The sequence below is a fragment of the Macaca mulatta genome, chromosome 9 (assembly GCF_049350105.2).
Source record: "Macaca mulatta isolate MMU2019108-1 chromosome 9, T2T-MMU8v2.0, whole genome shotgun sequence".
NCBI classification, from domain to species: domain Eukaryota; kingdom Metazoa; phylum Chordata; class Mammalia; order Primates; family Cercopithecidae; genus Macaca; species Macaca mulatta.
In genome coordinates this window covers 28,942,620-28,963,112 of record NC_133414.1, presented here as the reverse complement: position 1 = coordinate 28,963,112, position 20,493 = coordinate 28,942,620, and the positions used below count along the sequence as shown (strand labels likewise).

Genomic DNA, 20,493 nt, shown 5'->3' with positions numbered 1-20,493 from the left:
GTTAAGTTAGATATAGATATAGATATAATAAAGATATAGATACTGCAGCTGGAGGCCAGTATCCTAAGTAAATTAACACAGGAACAAAAAATCAAATACCACATGTTCTCATTTATACATGAGAGCTAAGCATTGAGTACACATAGACACAAAGAAGGAAACAATAAGCACTGGAGACTCCAAAAAGGTGGAGTGAGGGAGGGCAAAGGCTAAAAAGCTGCCTATTGGGTTCTGTGCTCACTATCTGAGTGACAGGATCATTCATACCCCAAACCTTAGCATCACACAATATACCTGTATAACAAACCTGCATATGTACCTCCTGAATTTAAAATAGTAGTTGAAATTATTACAAAAAAATCTTGGTTCATTCAATACAGGCTTAAGATGGCTGGTTGACCCTTGCTGGAATATTAGAAATCCAATAATATGTATATATATTTTACTATGACAAGGTAAGAGTGCCTTGTGCTGCTATACTTGAGTGAACACCAGGAATTCCAGCATAGTTCTTTACTAAAACAGTCCATTTCTAATGCTCCACACCATAGTTCTCATAGGGCAGCCCCTTCATCGTCAGCATCAGAACACCTGAGGAGCTTGTTCAAGTGCCATAGCCATGACCTACCTGAACACAATCTCAGAGATGGGATCCAGAAACCTTCCCCTTTGAAGACTTCCCCAGAGAATTTTATTCTCTTCTCTAGAGCATCCTAAGAAAATGAGTAAGAGGCCTGTATTAGTCCATTCGCACACTCCTATAAAGATACTACCTGAAACTGGGTCATTTATAAACAAAGGAGGTTTAATTGACTCACAATTCTGTGTAGCAGGGGAGGCCTCAGGAAATTTACAATCATGGCAGAAGGAGAAGCAGGCACCTTCTTCACAAGGCAGCAGGAGAGAGAAGAGTGAGCAAGAGCAGGGAAAACTGCCTTATAAAACTATCAGATCTCATGAGAGTTCCCGCACTATCACGAGAACAGCATGGGGGAAACCACCCCCATGATCTGATCACTTCTCACTGGATCCCTCCCTCGACATGTGGGGATTATGGGGATTGTAATTCAAGATGAGATTTGGGAACACAGGTGAACTATATCAAGGCCTAAGGTATGACAGGAGAGACCCAGTAGGGGGCTTAGTACCTTTGTAGAGCTTGGAGTGGCCCCTTGGCTAACAAAGGATGATTTGCACCCTGACTTCTTCAAGTCAGGAAGCATAGTGCCACAGCCCTTCCTATGTGCTGGGCACTGTTTCAAGAGCTTTCCATTTAATACCTCATTTTATCCTCACAGCAACCGTACGAAGTAGGTGTTACAATGATCCCCATTTTATAGATGGAAAAACCTAGATATAGTGTGCGTAAATAACTCCTCCAAGGTCATGTACTTAGTGAGTCCACTATGTTCCCATGGGCCTAGGACGAATCCAGTGCCTCAGACAAATACTGTATGAGCAGGTGGTTTTGGATCTATGAAATGTTTTTTTATTTTCCTCCCAAAAGATCAACTTGTTAGGGTTTTGTTTTTGTTTTTGTTTTTTGAGATGGAATCTCGCTCTGTTGCCCAGGCTGGAGTGTAGTGGCACAATCTCAGCTCACTGCAACCTCTGCCTCCCGGGTTCAAATGAATCTCTGGCCTCAGCCTCCTGAGTAGCTGGGATTACAGGTGCACGCCACCACACCCGGCTAATTTTTGTGTTTTTAGTAGAGATGGGGTTTCACCATGTTGGTCAGTCTGGTCTTGAACTCCTGACCTCGTCATGATCTGCTGGCCTCAGCCTCCCAAAGTGTTGGGATTACAGGCGTGAACCACCACGCCCAACCGACTTGTTAGGTTTAAGCAATTTATCAGTTACTTTTTTCTAGCAATCTCTTGTATTCTGTTTAGGTGGTAATCGTAGAAAAAGGATCTGTATGCCATTGAAATTTAATAAGTGTATATTTAATAGATTAATAGGAAAGGAACATAATCAGATGCTTCCAGTTAGCAAGAGCTGTCCCCAGTCACCCACACGCGGCTTCCTTCAGCCAGAACTGGTTCTCCTAGGCAGGGAATCTTTCTCTAGGAGCAGAGTTGTTCTCATTGAAAAGTAGAGGTGACCAGTCTCTTCCCTTTTCTTTGAAGGTTACATTGCTTCTTGGTTTGGGATGTACATCCCCGGGCAAAATTTAGAGTAGATCTCTCAGCAAGATTTAAAGTGGAGAGGAGTTATTTAGTGTTCTTTTGGTCAAAAGGGGTCATGGGAGGACCACTAGACTAGGGGTGCTCTGTAACCTAGCTCCAGCCACCTTCCCACGGACAAGGACTTTTACCCTGCCTTTATTCACAGTTCTTTTTTAACTTATGCCCTTCAATACCATCAGCAGAAATCTTCCCCATTTTCATTTAAAAGTATACCTCCACCCTAGTTTAGGCTTTAAATACTGTTCCTAAATTAAAAGCAGAAGATTGCAGAACCTTTAAACATAGAAATGTGTGAACCTAGAACACTGACATGCCAAGTACAGTTTTAAGGTTTAAGTTTATTAAGAACATTGAAGCATATTTGAAATGTAGAAGAAAGACTGGTAATAGTATTCATCTTATATCTAAAATGTGGGGGGTTTTTTCTAGTAGTAAATACAGCAGATGAACAGTGAGTAGAGAAACTGCCATTTGCTGATCTTGTGAAAGAGCCAAGAAGTTTGTGAGCGTCACCTCTCTCATTGTGTCATTTCTGGTGTTAATCATTCAGACAGGTTTAACACGGAGATCTCCTAGTCTGAAGTGTCATTTCTGGAGACGGTAATTTGAAGAATTTGTAAAGCATAGCAATAATATGAGCCAATTCAAAGATACACTACAGTTCATGTATCAAAGGAAAAATACTTTTTGATGGTTTTTTAGAGATACTGAGGAGTTTGAAAATAGATGGAGGAGCCAGACTTTCCAGATCATGAATGCACATTTTTTCCGTTTAAAGAGTCTTTTTTTTTTTTTTGCTGAAGTCATATTAGTCGTTTGTAGCCTAACACCATGCAGCTGTATATTTATTAACAAGTCAACCCTTCCAAAACGGCGGTGTGGTAACTGTAAAGTGAATCTTGGGAGGAATAAACCTTGTGCTATAGAACTGAAAGGATGAATATCAATATTAAGATGTGGGGACAAAATTAAGGTTTAGCTAAGAAGCACTATAAATGCATTTAGGTTTCAGAACTAGTAGCCCAACCTGCATGTAAAAAGGAGTGCTTTTATAAACAATTAATGCTCTTTGCAACATATAAGCACACACAGAACTTATTCATGTATAGTTAGGAGTTCATTTTCTGAGACTTTGGCTGGAAATCTAGGTTTCATGGATGAAACACTTTGGGTAACATCTCCAATATTCCCCCTGAGAAAATGAAGTAACAAAATCCATTAGATACTTAAAGCTAATAGATATTCTTTAATGTGGCTCCAGGTCTCTTTGTCTTGGCATGTTGTGGTGTTTTGGCACAAAAGACCATCAGAAAAGCCATTTTTGTCTTTGAAGATGATAGATTCTGCACACTTAATCCATTAATCTGAGCTGATGGGCTTTTGCCCAGAGTTAAATATTTTCTCCTTACATAATGGTTTTCATATTAAATCATCGAATAACACTAATTTTTCTGGTGACTGCATTTAATTCCATTTTCTAGATGTAGAAAATTAAAGTGAGAAGGGAGGTAAACTTTTTCTTTTTTTTAACGAGGACTTCTATAGTGCTTGGTATATGTGCTCAAGCTGTCTTCTAAGTGTTTTATAAAATATGAACTCATGTGGTCCACATAACTACCCTATGACTCCGGTACTATTATCCTCGTTTAATAGGTGATAAAGATGAAACACAGAGAAGTCAAGCAGCTGGCCAGCTTGGCACGTGGATGCTAAGTGAGAGAGCAGGGGTGCAGCTCATGCTGTCTAGGTCTGGAGTCTGAGCTCTGACCATTACACTACACGGCCTCTAAGGCTCCCTCCAGACCACCCTCGTGGAGAATACCAAGAGCCAAGAATAGAAACGAGAATACTTAACATTTCCAGATCCCCTTTCTGAACCCCCGCCGACCCTGGCCTCCCCATAGACTACATTCAAATCTTCAAAGTGAAATTTCAGGCTGAACGTTTTAAACTTGGGGAAGATGGAGCCTTTGAGATCACAGAGGAGCAATCTTGGAAGATGGGACTATGCTGAATGACTTAGCATCAAGAATATTTAATGTGCTTAGTGAATAAGATTAAAAGTGAATTGAAACATGATCATTGGGTGGTGTTCTATTTATTCTGAACAGCTACTTTTAAGTTACAAGTCCCACTTCCTGCACCTCCACTGGCCCAGACTGATGGGGCCAGAAGAGCTGTGCATTTTACCAGAAAAAAGAAACATCAGGAAATGACTAAAGAGCCACCAGCCAGGGCAGTAGCTCCCTAACATAAGGAGCCAAGCAGCACTTTCACAGGTCTACCCAAGGCATTGGTACTCCTGCAGAAAGAAAGATGTCCTATTGTTGTTCTTAATGGAATTATAACCTAGCCTGAGAGCTTTGAGATATGAAATAGCCCCATCTTAACCAGGGAGCTCTTCACTATTGGTTCAAAATAGAGAGGTGTGGGCTGGGTGCAATGGCTCATACCTGTAATCCCAGCACTTTGGGAGGCCGAGGCTGGTGGATCACTAGGTCAGGTGTTTGAGACCAGCCTGAACAACATGGTGAAACCCTGTTTCTACTAAAAATACAAAAAATAGCTGGGTGAGGTGGTGCGTGCCTGTAATTCCAGCTACTTAGGAGGCTGAGGCAGGAGAATTACTTGAACCCAGGAAGTGGAGGTTGCAGTGAACCAAGATCGTGCCACTGCACTCCAGCCTGGACGACAGAGCGAGACTCCGTTTCAAAAAAGAAAGAAAAGAAAAGAAAGAGCGAGCTGTGGCTTTCAATTTTTATTTTCTGGCAGTAGCTAGTTGAGGGGACTATGCATTGACAGAAAGGCAGTTGAAGGTAAGGACCCTGTGGATCCAGGACATCTGGGTGTCATTAGCCATCAAGAGGGGCCAGCCCACATAAGCGGTGGCAGAAAGGAAAAGAATCTCTGGCCAGAATATGGAAGTCATGGCTGGAGGCAACGTTGGCTTTATTTTTGGAAAAGAGTTGGCCGGGCGCGGTGGCTCATGCCGATAATCCCAACACTTTGGGAGGCCAAGGTGGGCGGATCACCTGAGGTTGAGAGTTTGAGACCAGCCTGGCCAACGTGATGAAACCCCATCTCTACTAAAAAAACAAAAATTAGCCAGGCATGGTGGCAGGCGCCTATAATCCCAGCTACTCGGGAAGCTGAGGCAGGAGAATCGCTTGAACCCAGGAGGAGGAGGTTGAAGTGAGCCGAGATCACGCCACTGCACTCCAGCCTGAGTGACGGAGTAAGACTGTCTCAGAAGAAAGAAAAGACTTTTCTTTTCTTTTCTTTTTCTCTTCTCTTCTCTTCGCTTCTCTTCTCTTCTCTTCTTTCTTTCTTTCTTTCTTTCTCTCTCTCTCTCTTTCTTTCTTCAAATTCTGAAATAATTTTAGACGCCTCTCATTCTTTATACTCCCAGGATAACTAATTCAGCTAGTCTATTACAAGAAGAAAAAAAATACTAAGTCCATCCATGAATATGGGGTGGGTTTCATTTTATTCATCTATTATTCATTATTCACTTCTCACCACTTAGAAAGCTTCCAAAGCTCTCTTATCTCCAGACCCATAAAATCCAGGCTTCTAATAACCCTTTTATCTTCAGTAGCCTTGACTTTCACCAGGCTTTAGTTGCAGTCTCTTCCTGTCATGCCAGAGTTTTAGAGTCAAACTCACTTTGGTCAGCGGGACTGGTAGAAGCAGTCTGGTCATCAACAAATAAGTGTTATGGGTTGTTGGGTGGTTTTCCTTTACTTCCTTTTCTGGCAAATATCACTTAGAATGATTTATCTTTACTCATTCAAAAGCTCTAACTGTCCCAAAGAGAGGATAACCACAAAAATTTCCTGTAAAAGTGACAGAGCACTTTTCCTCTAAAAGTGACGCCTAGGAACTGTTTAGCAGTCATTCACTCAGGGCTATAGAGGAGTAGTTATAGGGATATCACACACACATCGATTAGAAATCACTCTACTGGGCCGGGCGCAGTGGCTCACGCCTGTAATCCCAGCACTTTGGGAGGCCAAGGCAGGCAGATCACAAGGTCAGAAGGTCGACACCATCCTGGCTAACACAGTGAAACCCCATCTCTACTAAAAATACAAAAAAAAAAATTAGCCGGGCGTGGTGGCGGGCGCCTGTAGTCCCAGCTACTCAGGAGGCTGAGGCAGGAGAATGGTGTGAACCCCGGGAGGCAGAGGTTGCAGTGAGCCAAGATCACGCCCCTGCACTCCAGCCTGGGAGACAGAGCAAGACTCCGTCTCAAAAACAAACAAACAAACAAACAAAAAGCAAAGCAAAACAAAACAAAAATCCAAAAGAAATCACTCTACTGAAAGTATAAAGAAGATCTCAAGACAACTTACTTGAATTCCCTATTCTACAATTTGGACAGATTCCTTGATATTACATATTAAATCATAAGGAGAAAAAAATCTGGTTTTGGTCTCTTTGTGGTCTAAAATCCTAGCAAAAAGTACAGAGAAGTTTAATCCATTTTTAATAGGTTCTACTGCCATAGGCTTTCTATGTATACTATGCATTAAGTCTTGCCACGGTCTTTGCAGGTGGCTTTATTGACAGAGGTTACTTGGATAGTGCCATGCAGGGGTTAAAAACAAGACCTTCAGGGCCAGGGGACCTCGTGCTGAGTCTCACAGCTTGCAAAGGTGCAAGTTCCTGGACCCCTCTAAGCTACAGTGTCATTTGTAAATAAGGGTGGTGGTGCTATCACACAGGGTCATTGCAGGCATTTAATCAGATAACATTTGTAGAGTTTCTGGCATAGTGCCTGGCATAAGAATAAGCATACAATAAATATTAGCAGCAGCATTAGATTCTCATAGGAGCATGAACCCTATTGTGAACTGTGCATATAAGGGATGTAGGTTGTGAACTCCTTACGAGAATCTAACTAATGCCTGATGATCTGAGGTGGAACCGTTTCATCTCAAACACCCCACTCCCTGCTCTGTGAAAAAACTGTCTTCTACAAAACCAGTCCCTGGTTATTTTAAAGATAACTCCTTCTTTCAACATTTGCACTGCTTAATATTCAAGTTTAAGTTGGATGGAGCTGGATTTTGAATTCTTTCAGGCTGTTTCTATTTTACAGGCAAAACCCACTGCCACATTGGGAAAGGCCAAAGGGTAAATTACTGTCTTATTTATTAACAGAAGGTAAGGTGAACATGGAAGTTCAGTAGCAGGTTGTAACACATGTCCAGAATGATGCCATTTTAAAAAATGTGTATAATACTTGTTTGGAAGGCCATATATCCAAATGTTAATATTAATTATCCCTGATTGCCCCTTATTTTCTATTTTACACTTTTTCTTAGATTTTCTGCAGGGAAGCTGTATTACTTTCTTATTTAAAAAAAAACAACAAATGCTATATATTTATGTGCATGCGTGTGTGTGTGTGTATATATATATATATATGTATATATATATATTTTTTTTTTCAGACAGGGTCTCATTCTGTCACCCAGGCCTGAGTGCAGTGGCATGATCTCAGCTCACTGCAGCCTTGACCTCCTAGGCTCAAGTGATCCTCCCACCTCGGCCTTCCGAGTAGCTGGGACTACAGACACACACCACCATGCCTGGCTAATTTTAAAAAATTTTAATAGACACAAAGTCTCACCATATATGTTGCCCAGGCTGGTCTCAAACTCTTGGGCTCAAGCAATCCTCCCGCCTCGGTCTCTCAAAGTGCTAGGATTACAAGCATAAGCTGCTGTATCCAACCAATGAATGCTATTTATAAAAAGAAAGAACTGTATAGTCACTGTAGAACCAATTTGTAGAGGGGTGTGGAAGCCCAGCTTCAGTCTCCAGGTATGAAAAAGTAGAGATGGAGACTGTAACCATGTGAGCAGGGAGCCCTGGGGATTGCTTGTGAGCCCTGGGGGTCATTTGGTAAGGCACTGCAACTTCACAGCAATTGGTATTTCAGAATCTTCAGTGAGGTTTTATACCTGCCGTACTCACCAGAGTCTTGTTCTTATCCTCAGTTGTTCCAAGTATGTGAATAACTCCAGAAACTGATCTGGTACCCCCAGAGGCTCTCTGGATTTCTGAGGTCAATAACATACTAGACGCAGGTTCTGCACACCTGCTATCAAAGTAATGGCCCCCAAACTTAACAGGTGTGCAGAAGCACAGTTTTCAAGCATCTGGAGCTCTGACTTGCTTTGGATCATTATCACAGACCCCAGATTTTTAATTGCTCTGCAAGGGCACTAGGCCAGGCCTCATGAGCAAGGTGAATATAGTCATGTGTTGCTTAACAACAGGGATGTGCTCTAAGAAATGCAAATGTATCATCAGGCAGTATCCTGGACTACAATGTATCCTAGACTACAAACCTGTACAGTAGATTACTATACTGACTACTGTAGGCAATCGGAGCCAATGGTAAGCATTAAAAATATGTATCTAAAAGAAACTACCATCAGAATGAACAGGCAACCTACAGAATGGGAGAAAATTTTGGCATCTACTCATCTGACAAAGGGCTAATATCCAGAACCTATAAAGAACTCAGTCAAATTTACAAGAAAAAAACAAACAACCCCATCAAAAAGTGGGCAAAGGATATGAACAGACACTTCTCAAAAGAAGACATTCATACAGCCAACAGACATAGGAAAAAATGCTCATCATCTCTCGCCATCAGAGAAATGCAAACCAAAACCACAATGAGATACTGTCTCACACCAGTTAGAATGGCAATCATTAAAAAATCAGGAAACAACAGGTGCTAGAGAGGATGTGGAGAAATAGGAACACTTTTACACTGTTGGTGGGACTGTAAACTAGTTCAACCATTGTGGAAAACAGTATGGCGATTCCTCAAGGATCTAGAACTAGAAATACCATTTGACCCAGCCATCCCATTACTGGGGATATACCCAAAGGATTATAAGTCATGCTGCTATAAAGACACATGCACACGTATGTTCATTGCGGCACTATTCACAATAGCAAAGACTTGGAATCAACCCAAATGTCCATCAGTGACAGACTGGATTAAGAAAATGTGGCACATATACACCATGGAATACTATGCAACCATAAAAAAGGGTGAGTTCGTGTCCTTTGTAGGGACATGGATGCAGCTGGAAACCATCATTCTCAGCAAACTATCGCAAGAACAGAAAACCAAATACTGCATGTTCTCACTCATAGGTGGGAATTGAACAATGAGATCACTTGGACACAGGGTGGGGAACATCACACACTGGGGCCTATTGTGGGGAGGGGGGAGGGGGGAGAGATAGCATTAGGAGATATACCTAATGTAAATGACGAGTTAATGGGTGCAGCACACCAACATGCCACATGTACACATATGTAACAAACCTGCACGTTGTGCACATGTACCCTAGAACTTAAAGTACAAAAAAAAAAAAAAAAAAAAGAGTTAACAGAAATGGGACCTGATTTCCTTTGGGAATCTTATAATAATGAATACTTTAAAAATATAGAAAGTAATTCCTACTCACTAGAAGAAATGTTTTATGTATTAATTGGGTTTTCTCAAAGGGTAGAAAAGTAGTACAATGAAGTAAAAAATATATATATATGTATCTAAACATACCTTCACATAGAAAAGACACAGTAAATATGGTATAAAACAGGGGCCCGTCACCCCCAGGCCACAGACCGGTAGCAGTCCAGGCTCCATAGCAGGAGCTGCATAAGCAGCTTTATCTGTATTTACAGCTGCTCCCCATCGCTCACATTACCATCTGAGCTCCACCTCCTGTCAGATCAGCGCTGGTGTTAGATTCTCACAGGAGCGCGAACCCTATTGTGAACTGCGCGTGTAGTTGTGCACTTCTCTTTCTTTTTTTTCTTTTCTTTTTTTGTTTTTTTGAGACTGAGTCTAGCTCTGTTGCCCAGGCTGGAGTGCAGTGGTGCGATGAGATATTGGCTAACTGCCACCTCCACCTCCCGGATTCAAGCGATTCTCCTGCCTCAGCCTCCCAAGTAGCTGGGATTACAGGTGCCTGCCACCACACCCAGCTAATTTTTGTATTGTTAGTAGAGATGGGGTTTCACTGTGTTGGCCAGGCTGGTCTCACACTCCTGATCTTGTGATCCACCCTCCTCGGCCTCCCACAGTGCTGGGATTACAAGCACGAGCCACTGCTCCTGGTTGGTTGTGCGCTTCTTATGAGAATCTAACTAATGCCTGATGATCCGAGGTAGAACAGTTTTATCCTGAAACTGCCTCCCTCCCTGGTCTGTGGGAAAATGGTCTTCCACAAAACCAGGCCCTGGTGCCAAAAAGGTTTAGGACTGCTGGTAAAAAATAAAAAAAAATATGCACTTGTATAAGGCACTTACCATGAACGGAGCTTGCAAGGCTGGAAGTTGCTTTGGGTGAGTGAGTGAGTGAGTGGTGAGTGAATGTGAAGGCCTAGGACGTTACTCTACATTACTGTAGACTTTATAAACACTCAACACTTAGGCCACCCTAAATTTATTTAAAAATTTTTTTCTTCTATAATAAATTAATCTTAGCTTACTGTTACTTTTTACTTTATAAGCTTTTTAAAAAAACGTTTTGACTCTTTTGTAATAACACTTAGCTTAAAACACAAACACATTGGACAGCTGTATGAAAATATTTTCTTTATGTCCTATTCTGTAAACTTTTTCCTGTTATTAAAATTTTTCATTTCTTATTTTTACTTTCTAAACACTTTTGTTAAAAACTAAGCCACAAACACACACATTAGCCTAGGCCTGCACAGGGTAAGGCTCGTGAATATCACTGTCTTCCACTTCCATGTCTTCAGGGGCGATAACACGCACGAAGCTGTCATCTCCGATAATAGCAATGCCTTCTTCTGGAATTCCTCCTGAAGGGCCTGCCTGAGGCTGTTTTACAGTTAACCTTTCTTTTTTTTTTTTTTGAGACGTAGTCTTGCTCTGTTGCCCAGGCTGGAGTGCAATGGCGCAATCTCGGCTCACTGCAACCTCTGCCTCCTGGGTTCAAGCAATTCTTCCACCTCAGCCTCCCAAGTAGCTGGGATTACAGGCACCCGCCACCACACCCAACTAATTTTTTTGTATTTTTAGTAGAGATGGGTTTCACCATGTTGACCAGATTGGTTTTGGACTCCTGGCCTCAAGTGATTCGCCCACCTCGGCCTCCCAAAGTACTAGGATTACAGGCGTGAGCCACCGCGCCCGGCTACAGTTAACTTTTGAAATATAAGTTGAAGGAGCACACTCTCAAATAACAATAAAAAATATAGTAAATACATAAACCCAGTAATATAGTCATTTATTATTACCAAGTATTATGTACTGTACATAATTTATGTGCTACACTTTATATATTTAGCAGCTCAGTAGGTGTTGTTGTTTGTTTATTTGTTTGTTTGTTTGTTTTGCAATGGCGTCCTGCTGCGTCACCAGACTGGAGTGCAATGCCGAGATCTTGGCTCACTGCGACCTCCACCTCCCGGGTTCCAGCGCTTCTCCCACCTCAGCCTCCTGAGTAGCTGGGATTACAGGCATGCAACACCATGCTTGGCTAAGTTTTTGTATTTTTTAGTAGAGACAGGGTTTCACCATGTTGGCCACGCTGGTCTTGAACTCCTGAACTCAAGTGATCCACCCGCCTTGGTCTCCCAAAGTGCTGGGATTACAGGCGTGAGCCACTGTGCCCGGCCTCAGTAGGTTTCTTTACACCAGTATCACCACAAACACATGAGCAATGTGTGGCACAACCACATTATGATGTCACTAGGTGACAGGAATTTTTCAGCTCCATTATAATCTTCTGGGCCACTGTCATATGTCTGGTTTGTCACTGACCGAATTATCGTTAGGTGGTGCACAACTGTACCTTCTTTTATTGTTTTAAAATATGAGTGGCTTCTTCTTCCCACTCAAATAATCCTAGTGGACTGTCTTTGTTTTCCCCCTTGGCTGAGCTATTTCAGTGATGATTTCTCACTGACTCATTTACTTCCCTTTCCGTGATCTCAAAAGTTTTTTTTCTTCTACTCCCTCCATTTTAATTTAGGGAAACATATATAATTTTTCGATTGTTTAATTTAAAAACCTGAATTCTTAATCTTGCCTCATTTTATTTACATTTCAGTGGCATATGTGAAACAAAAACATTTTTCCCTTTAGGGCCTATTTATTAAATTTTTTAAAAACCTCAGAGAAAAAGATTTGGCCACATTTTTGTCTCTTTTTATGGCTACAAATATAACATCGGGAATATACATCAGAATTGATGTGCTTCTGAGTTGCATTTTTCACAGTTGGCCGCAGAGCTTTTTGCTCAGATATCTCGAGTTGCATTGGAACTGGGTTTTCTGTATAATTTTTTTCTCTACTTAACCGTAGAAGGAAACACATGTCCAAACTGAGGATAGCCCCACTTTAAGTTTCAACATGGTTTGGGTTTTGCAGCATCCAAGATTTTCCTAACTACACACCTCTTTTTTTTTCTTTTCTTTTCTTTTTTCGTCTTAAAACACGCTCTTTTGGCTGGTTCAATAAGCCGTTCCTGCCAACCAGTTGCTTTTATGGTAATTGACAGCGTAGCTGATTTTTGGAACCTTGGAATCTAAAGAGGCATTTTAGCTCAGACTTTGGAGAGGCTGAGCCAAGCTACTTGCAGAGTAAGAGATACAGCCGAGCCAAATGTGGGGCAGTCAGACCCTGAGTCTGTGCATGCTAATGAACTGCTCTCAAGAGTCTACATACCAGGAGCTAGCTCCAACTTGCGTTTTCCCTCTTTCAGCAACATGCACGATCCTTCTCTCTCCTGTCTGATTGTTTCTGGAGCTACTAGGTACCACTTCTCGAGTGGAGCCGGTGAGACCACCTGTCAGCAGTGGACAGACGTGTCAGGACCCCCATGACCACCAGGGGTGGGGTACACAGACCCACTGCACCTCAAATACTGACCATGAGCTGAAAAGACACAAGACACAGCACACTTGAGCCAGAGAAGAGCTGATAAGTTTTTACTTCAAAGGGGAAGAGCATAAGAAAAAAAAAATTACAACATTAATACAGCCAGTTAGTATAATGAGAAGATTGTAAATTTTCTGAATTCCCCTCAAATGATATCAGTTCGCTAAAAACTGTGACATTTCTCCAGATTTCATCTTAGCACAACAAATAGAAAAAAAAAAAAAAATCTCCCCAGTCTCCCAGATCTTTCGAGTCCTTGCTTTCCTAAAAAAAAGCACAAATGTTTCAGAGTCAAAGGGCTCTGTTTGCTATCTTCCTTTTGCCGGTTTGGCTTTTCTGGGAACCAGCACACATTACTCCACAGGAGGTGGCTCTTGGACTACAAAATACCCAAGTGACACTGGGCAGCCCACCAGTAACAGCCTCAGGAAAAGCGTGCCCTTCTAACATCAATTCATTTTTTGAACTAAAAGCACTTTGGGCACAGAGACTGCCCACCCCCGGCACTTCCCAAGTGGTGGTAAGCAGCTTTTCCTTGTGGATTTCAGTCTTTGAGATTGAGTTTTGTTGTATGCAGTTTTCACACTGACTACTGATAGAGAAGCAACATGTGTCTATTCTCCATTACTTTTTTTTAAATAGAAATTCTTTTTTTATTGTATTATTCTTTATGTTCTAGGGTACATGTGCACAACGTGCAGGTTTGTTACATAGGTATACATGTGCCATGTTGGTTTGCTACACTCATCAACTTGTCATTGACATTAGGCATTTCTCTTAATGCTTTCCCTCCCCCAGCTCCCCACCTCCCGAAAGGCCCCAGTGTGTGATGTAAAACAATTTTCTTCTGTTACTGGAAAGGAACCCAATCTATACCTAGTGACATTGAATGTGCCCATCTGCCTGAAAAATAAAATACAGAATTCAGTGTATCGAATCCTGTGTAGTACATTGTTGAGATTTGTAAAACCTAATTAAGAATACCTGCATGGGGATTTGAGTCTACGTTTTTGCACTTCAAAGGTATTTTCATAGGCACCAAAGTGTCAAACACATACACCCAAAGAGTAAGCAGAATTTTATAATTTCACAGTTGGCTGTAGTAAACATGTTTCTCAGTGGAACAAGTCCAAGGAGTCAGCCACAGGGAGTGCTAGCCACAGCCAGGCGCTCACGATGCTGCAAGACATGCAAGTCAACTCCTCATCCTAAATAGAGGCTCTCCGTGGACCTGAGCCATGAATTACATCTTCTCCTTCCACGTGCAGGCTCCATACATTGATGGCATTGATGCACTGACAGGTTCTGTAACCCATAACGTATTTGATAGGCAGAGGCTTTCTTCTTGTGTGTGCAGTAACCACTCTGAGGTTGACAGTTCAGGTAGGGAACCGGGTTCTGGTCTCCTTCGCCTATGTGAGATGGCTTCATCTGGGAGCCAGAGCGTCAGTTACATAGTCTTCTCTAAATTATGTTTTGTTATTTCCCTAACGTTATTTAAGCCTCATGGAACTTACTCTGCTTTTGCCAAGTCTTTCCATTGAATAAATATCTCCATAACCTATTGCTTCACTTTGGCAACAGAATTGTTGCAATTTGTGGGCAAAATGGAGCAAAGGCCTAACTCATTTTTTTTTTCCTCTGTGAAATGTGCAATTTGCTGGCTTTCCTTCTCCCAGACGAAAGCCTTGACTTGTTCTCTGTTCTGGTAGCACCTTGTCTCTGTCCTCACTGAGTGAAGATTTACAGATAGGAGAATAGAACTCGATAAAAAATGACTTCACAGATACCGTGGAGACTTGTTATCCATACACAAAGTCAGTAATCATAAATAAATTAGGCCACGAAGTGCTCAGAATTGTGCCTGGCACGTAGTAAATGATCTGTAAATCAGTAGTATCAGAGTTCTGTAAATTACCAATGATCATTCTTTTCCTGCATTTACATGAGTTACTTTATAATTGCAAAACTATGGAAAGTAGCAGAGGTATAGCTAAGCATCCAGGCTGACCCTGTAAGAGCCAGAAGCTGGCAGAGCTGCAGAAGGTAACGATCTAACTGTTCACAGATCCAATTATTTCCCCCAAAGGATCCCTAAAACCTTATAAAATGCTGCCTGAGTAGTCAGTGAAAGGAGACCAAGGGAACTAACACTCGTTGTTCCATTCTGGGCCAGACACACATGATCTCATGTGTTCTTCACAACCACTTTGCCATTTGTTCACTAAATGCTTTTGTTTTGTTTGTTCGCCTTGTTTATTTAAGTTCCTTAGGTGAAGGGCTGTGAAAAGAGCTCAGAGTGACCCATGATTGTCTCGTGGTCTACACCTTAAGGCTGAACTCAGGATATGTCAGCAGGCTTTCCCCATTCTTTTCCTTCAGACAGGGTATTGAAGCTTGGCTGCCTCATGGTCATGTCATTTGTTTTCTCTTGACCACCTCTTCCCTGGGAAATTTTGCCCTGCTTAGACTATATGACGATCATGTTGACGTTACTCTTCTCAAACCTCTTCTAGTTCTGTGACTCTCTTAGAGCTCAGAATTGGAAATTAGGATGCATTTCCTAACTATCCTTAAGCAGTGTAGAGAAAAAGAAATTGTGAGAAATATTGGGTTGGCGGGGATGGGAGGTGGGGTAAAAGGAAGGGAGAGGACTAAGGGCAGGAAAAGACAGTTTTGTAAAGGCCATAGAACTAGCAGAGGGCCTTGCATCTTCCAAGTTTCCTGTGTGGAGCACAGTGCCACCTGCAGTAGCTCCCCGGTAATATTGATTATTGTTGTGGATGATGATGGTGATGAAGAGGGGCTCACCCACTGTCTGGTTTTGGAGTCTCAACCCTACTCCTTTGCTAGGACGCCACGCCAGTAGCCTATCTACCACCCCCCTACATCTTTCCCTTCAGTAGGGAAATTTTTGTGTTACTCATACCAGATTCTTTTAGCCTAAGGAGCTCGAGAACCCATTTTTGTGGGTTCTTTATATTTATGTGGTGTTGAGAGACATTCGTGTTCGGAGTGAAGCAGCAAATCTAAACCAAAGATGTGAGTGTAGAAGCAAAAGCTAGCATCCTAACTTTCATTTCCTGCAGCAGCAAGAGGAAGCGTTCTTTTGGAAATTGAGGACTGGTGCCTGCTTCTTCTAATAAATATGCCAGGAAATCCTGTATTGCTATCGCCATTGAGTCTGTTACTCATTTGCTAACTAGCAGAGGGAACTATTTGCCCATCCTTTGTCTGAAATAAATGTGTGATAACTGGCCAGGCACGGTGGCTCACACCTGTAATCCCGGCACTGTGGGAGGTCGAGGCAGGCAGATCAGGAGGCCAGGAGTTCAAGATCAGCCTGACTAACATGGTGAAACCCTGTTTCTACTAAAAATACAAAAATTAGCCAGGCATGGTGGCAGGTGCCTGTAATCCCAGCTACTCAGGAGCCTGAGGCAGGAGAATTGCTTGAACCCGGGAGGTGGAAGTTGCAGTGAGCCGAGATCATACCATTGCACTCCAGCCTGGGCAACACAGCAAGCCTCCTTCTCAAAAAAAAAAAAAAAAGAAAAAAGAAAATTTGATAACCATGAAATTATAGAATCATTGAGCCAGAAGCACCCCCAAGTTTGTCTAGAACCCCCAGTTTTTTATTTTAATTTTCTTAGAGACAGGGTCTTGCTTTATTGCCCAGGCTGGAGTGCAGTGGCACAATCCCTGCTTACTGCAGCTTCAACCCCTGGGCTCAAGCCATCCTCCCACCTCAGCCTCCTGAGTAACTGGGAATACAGGTGAACACCCACCATACCCAGCTATTTTTATTTTTATTTTTAGTAGAGATGAGATCTCACGATGTAGCACAGGCTGGTCTCGAATTCCTAGGCTCAAGCAATCCCCCTGCCTTGGCCTCCCAAAGTACTGGGATTACAGATATGAGCCACTGTGCCCAGCCAAAACTCCCTGATTTGATAGTTAGAGAACTGAATCCCAGACATTGTGGGAGGTCATAATCTGCCCCCAAGTTACACTGCAGGTGGATAGTAGGGCAAGGCCAGAACCTGGCCCCAGGCACAGTCAGCACTTTTTTCCTTATGCTGCTTGTCTCCTGATCCAAAAGGCCCCAATTTCTCAGAGTAAATAACTTCAGATTATTGTATAGCTATGAGAGCTCCCTTTTATTCTTTACTACCCACTGTCATCTTATTTCTGCTCCTTTGCAATTTTTTTCATCTTAATACAAACTGCTTTATCTTTATTAAAAGCTAACTAATTTTCAACTATATTTCCTGAAGAACTTTTACTTCTGGTCATTAGCGATGAAACTCCTGAGATGAGAAAAGAAAGGAAAAAAATAAAAATAACTGAATTTTTGCTTTTCTTTACAGACACTCTGGAAAACGGATCCAATAAGGGTGACAGGTGAGCAAAATGTTCCCATTGGCCGTGCCTGCTTTTCAGCGATGACATTTTCAATGCAAACTGCAGTGAGTTTGATCGTTTACTTTCTGTTTTGCTTAACTCCAGTGCAGCTAACAGAAAGGGACCGAGCAAAGATGACACGTATTGGAAGGAGATCAACGCAGCTATGGCCTTAACAAATCTTGCACAGGGAAAGGACAAACTGCAGGGAACTACCAGCTGCATCATCCAGAAGTCATCCCATATAGCAGAAGTAAAGACTGTCAAAGTGCCGCTGGTGCAGCAGTTTTAAGAGCTTGTTGCTTTTCAGATCCAATGGATGTTCTTTCCAGTGTTTTCGTCAACCCTCATCCTAAGAGCCGAAGCAGGGATGAAAATGACTCTCTCCCAAACCTCTTCTTATTTTTAATTATCCCAAATATATCATTTAGTTGCTTCTGTAAAAGACATATAAATTATAAAAAACTCATTTTAATCAAAAATATTAACTTATTTTATGTTACTCAAACTATGCATAAAATGTCTGCATTACCATTACAGTAAGTGCCTTGCTCCCAAAAATAAGCTCCAACGTGGGCATAGTTGAACAGCTATGCCTCAAAATGCCAACGCCATATGCTTATTAGCCTGTGTGCATCATTCCAGATGGACCTAATCATTCCAGGACTGAAACCAGAATCACTGAAAGCCCTTGAAATGCATTCAATAATTCACAAGTTAAAACTTGGATATCTGTTCAGCCCAAATGAAATCTTCCTTTTAAAAAAAGTCTACAGTATTGAAAATTGTTCAATGTGCTTTTCAGAGTGACAGTGAGACTTTTATGCATGTATCTTGCCTGCATATCTGATATGTTACAAACTTCCAAAATTCAAGGTGCAGCGATCCACATAACGTTGTACATTTAAGAAGTGATTCCTTCAAGTTAATTTAAAATTTCAGTGAATACATGGTGATCAGGAAAACTTTTTTTCAAGCACTGTTGGAAAGTACCACAAAGCCCTTTAGAATTAATCTGGATTTTTTTCTCAAGTTCTGCTGAAGTTTAAAAAAAAAAAAAAACAACTTTATTATATAAATAACTCAAAATTTTCCTGTGTAAAACTAAACCTGTAGTTTTAAAACATAATCCTGTTTGCATTAGAGCTCACTGTCTTTTTGTGATGGAAACTGTGTTCATATGGTATGACTAAAAATCTTTTATTTGATTCGTTTCAAATTACAATTGCTGATGGACAATTTGTATTGCAGCGAGAACAAGAGAATGAAAGAAATGTATCTCTGTGTGGCTATACATACACATACATAAAATTGATTTTTAAATTTAAAACATATGGAAAACAAAACATTGAACAGTTTGAATTTTGCCAAGTTGGACATTAATGTAAAAGTGAAGTGAAATCGTGCATTGAAAGAAAACATTTTGTTTCTAAATTAGACTACCATTGAGTGAGAACAATCAATATCAAGAAAGAAGACTATCTTTCTCAACTAAACAATAATATTCTAATCAGCTTGGGAAGACTTGAAACTTGAATAAACAGTGGAAATGCCAAATATAACAGAGGGTATGTGCTACAGAGAAGTAAAAACGGTTTGACTCTTTTATGATGGGATTTTTTTTTCTGAGTATGTAATCTATTTTTTTTTAAACTGGAAAGCATTTTTGTCAGTGTGAATGAGGGTCAATAGTGTAGCCAAGTGGTGACATTTTTCTTTATTTTGCAAAATGCTTTTAAAACCAAAGGCTGCTCTAGTTGACGGACAGTATCAGTCTTGATATAAATTGTAGGACACTTTTTCATGTAACATAGCATTTGGGGATTGGATTTATTTAGTGTAATGAAGATAATTTGATATAAAAATATTTTGTGTATATATATATTTTTACTTTGTTTTCTAAATTGCTGTTTGCAGTAACAGTAAGCGCAAAGCAAAATATATAAGTTATGACTGTATGATCAGATGAAGTATGAGTTCTTTTGGTTTGCATCCTTAAATAGTTAGAGATCTCTGATACAAACTTTGGAATCTTTACAAAACAATTTTGCCAAAATGTGAGCATGTCAATGAAAACTAAAGACAAATACTTCACTCTTTTTCATACTATTATAAGTTATTCTGGTATTAAATATGTTAATAAAAGTGTTTTTGTTTTGACATATTTCAGTTAGATGAATGAATGCTGGTTGTATTTTATTTGAATGAGTCATGATTCATGTTTGCCGTCTTTTTTAAAAAATCAGCAAATTTCTTCTCTGTTATAAATTATAGATGACAAGGCAATATAGGACAACTATTCACATGATTTTTTTTAATACCAAAGGTTGGAAGATTTTATAATTAACATGTCAAGAAGACTTTATAATAAGCACATCCTTGGCAATATCTCCAATTGCAATGACTTTTTAATTTATTTTTTCTTTTGCTGCTTTAACATTTTCTGGATATTAAAATCCCCCCAGCCCTTTAAAAGAATCTTGAACAATGCTGAGCCGGCAGCTGAAAATCTAACTCATAATTTATGTTGTAGAGAAATAGAATTACCTCTATTCTTTGTTTTGCCATATGTAATCATTTTAATAAAATTAATAACTGCCAGGAGTTCTTGACAGATTTAAAATAAAAGTTAATTTCTAGACCTCAATGATCGTATGGATTTTGTTTTCCTTTGAGAGCTGAGCAGGTAGATGAAGCAGTAGAACAGACGGGCCCATTATATGCAGCAATTCTCCTTAGACTGTTAAGGGATATGATATGGGAGTGCTGCATTTGTATTAGGTTTGAATTTCATCACCTTAGGCCACCAATCCAGCTTTTAAAGACTGAGGAAAAGGGAGTGTGATGCTGACTATTAAAATACGTACCTTTAAAATGAGCATTTTCACATAATACCTTCTTTCCCTCACTAATACAATTAGCATTATTTGTGGTGTGCTCTGCACTGGAG

General features: G+C 40.8%; 1 protein-coding gene across 1 annotated transcript in view; it reads left to right on the top strand.

The window, feature by feature from the left end:
* MKX (mohawk homeobox) overlaps nucleotides 1-20,190 on the top strand; it is a 75,515-nt gene extending 55,325 nt beyond the window's left edge. The window contains exons 6-7 of the mRNA XM_015146675.3: nucleotides 17,510-17,543; nucleotides 17,649-20,190. Coding sequence (XP_015002161.2) covers nucleotides 17,510-17,543; nucleotides 17,649-17,835 — 221 coding nt within the window. The 3' untranslated portion in view covers nucleotides 17,836-20,190. The remainder of the gene's footprint in view (nucleotides 1-17,509; nucleotides 17,544-17,648) is intronic.
* Nucleotides 20,191-20,493: the final 303 nt, after the last annotated feature.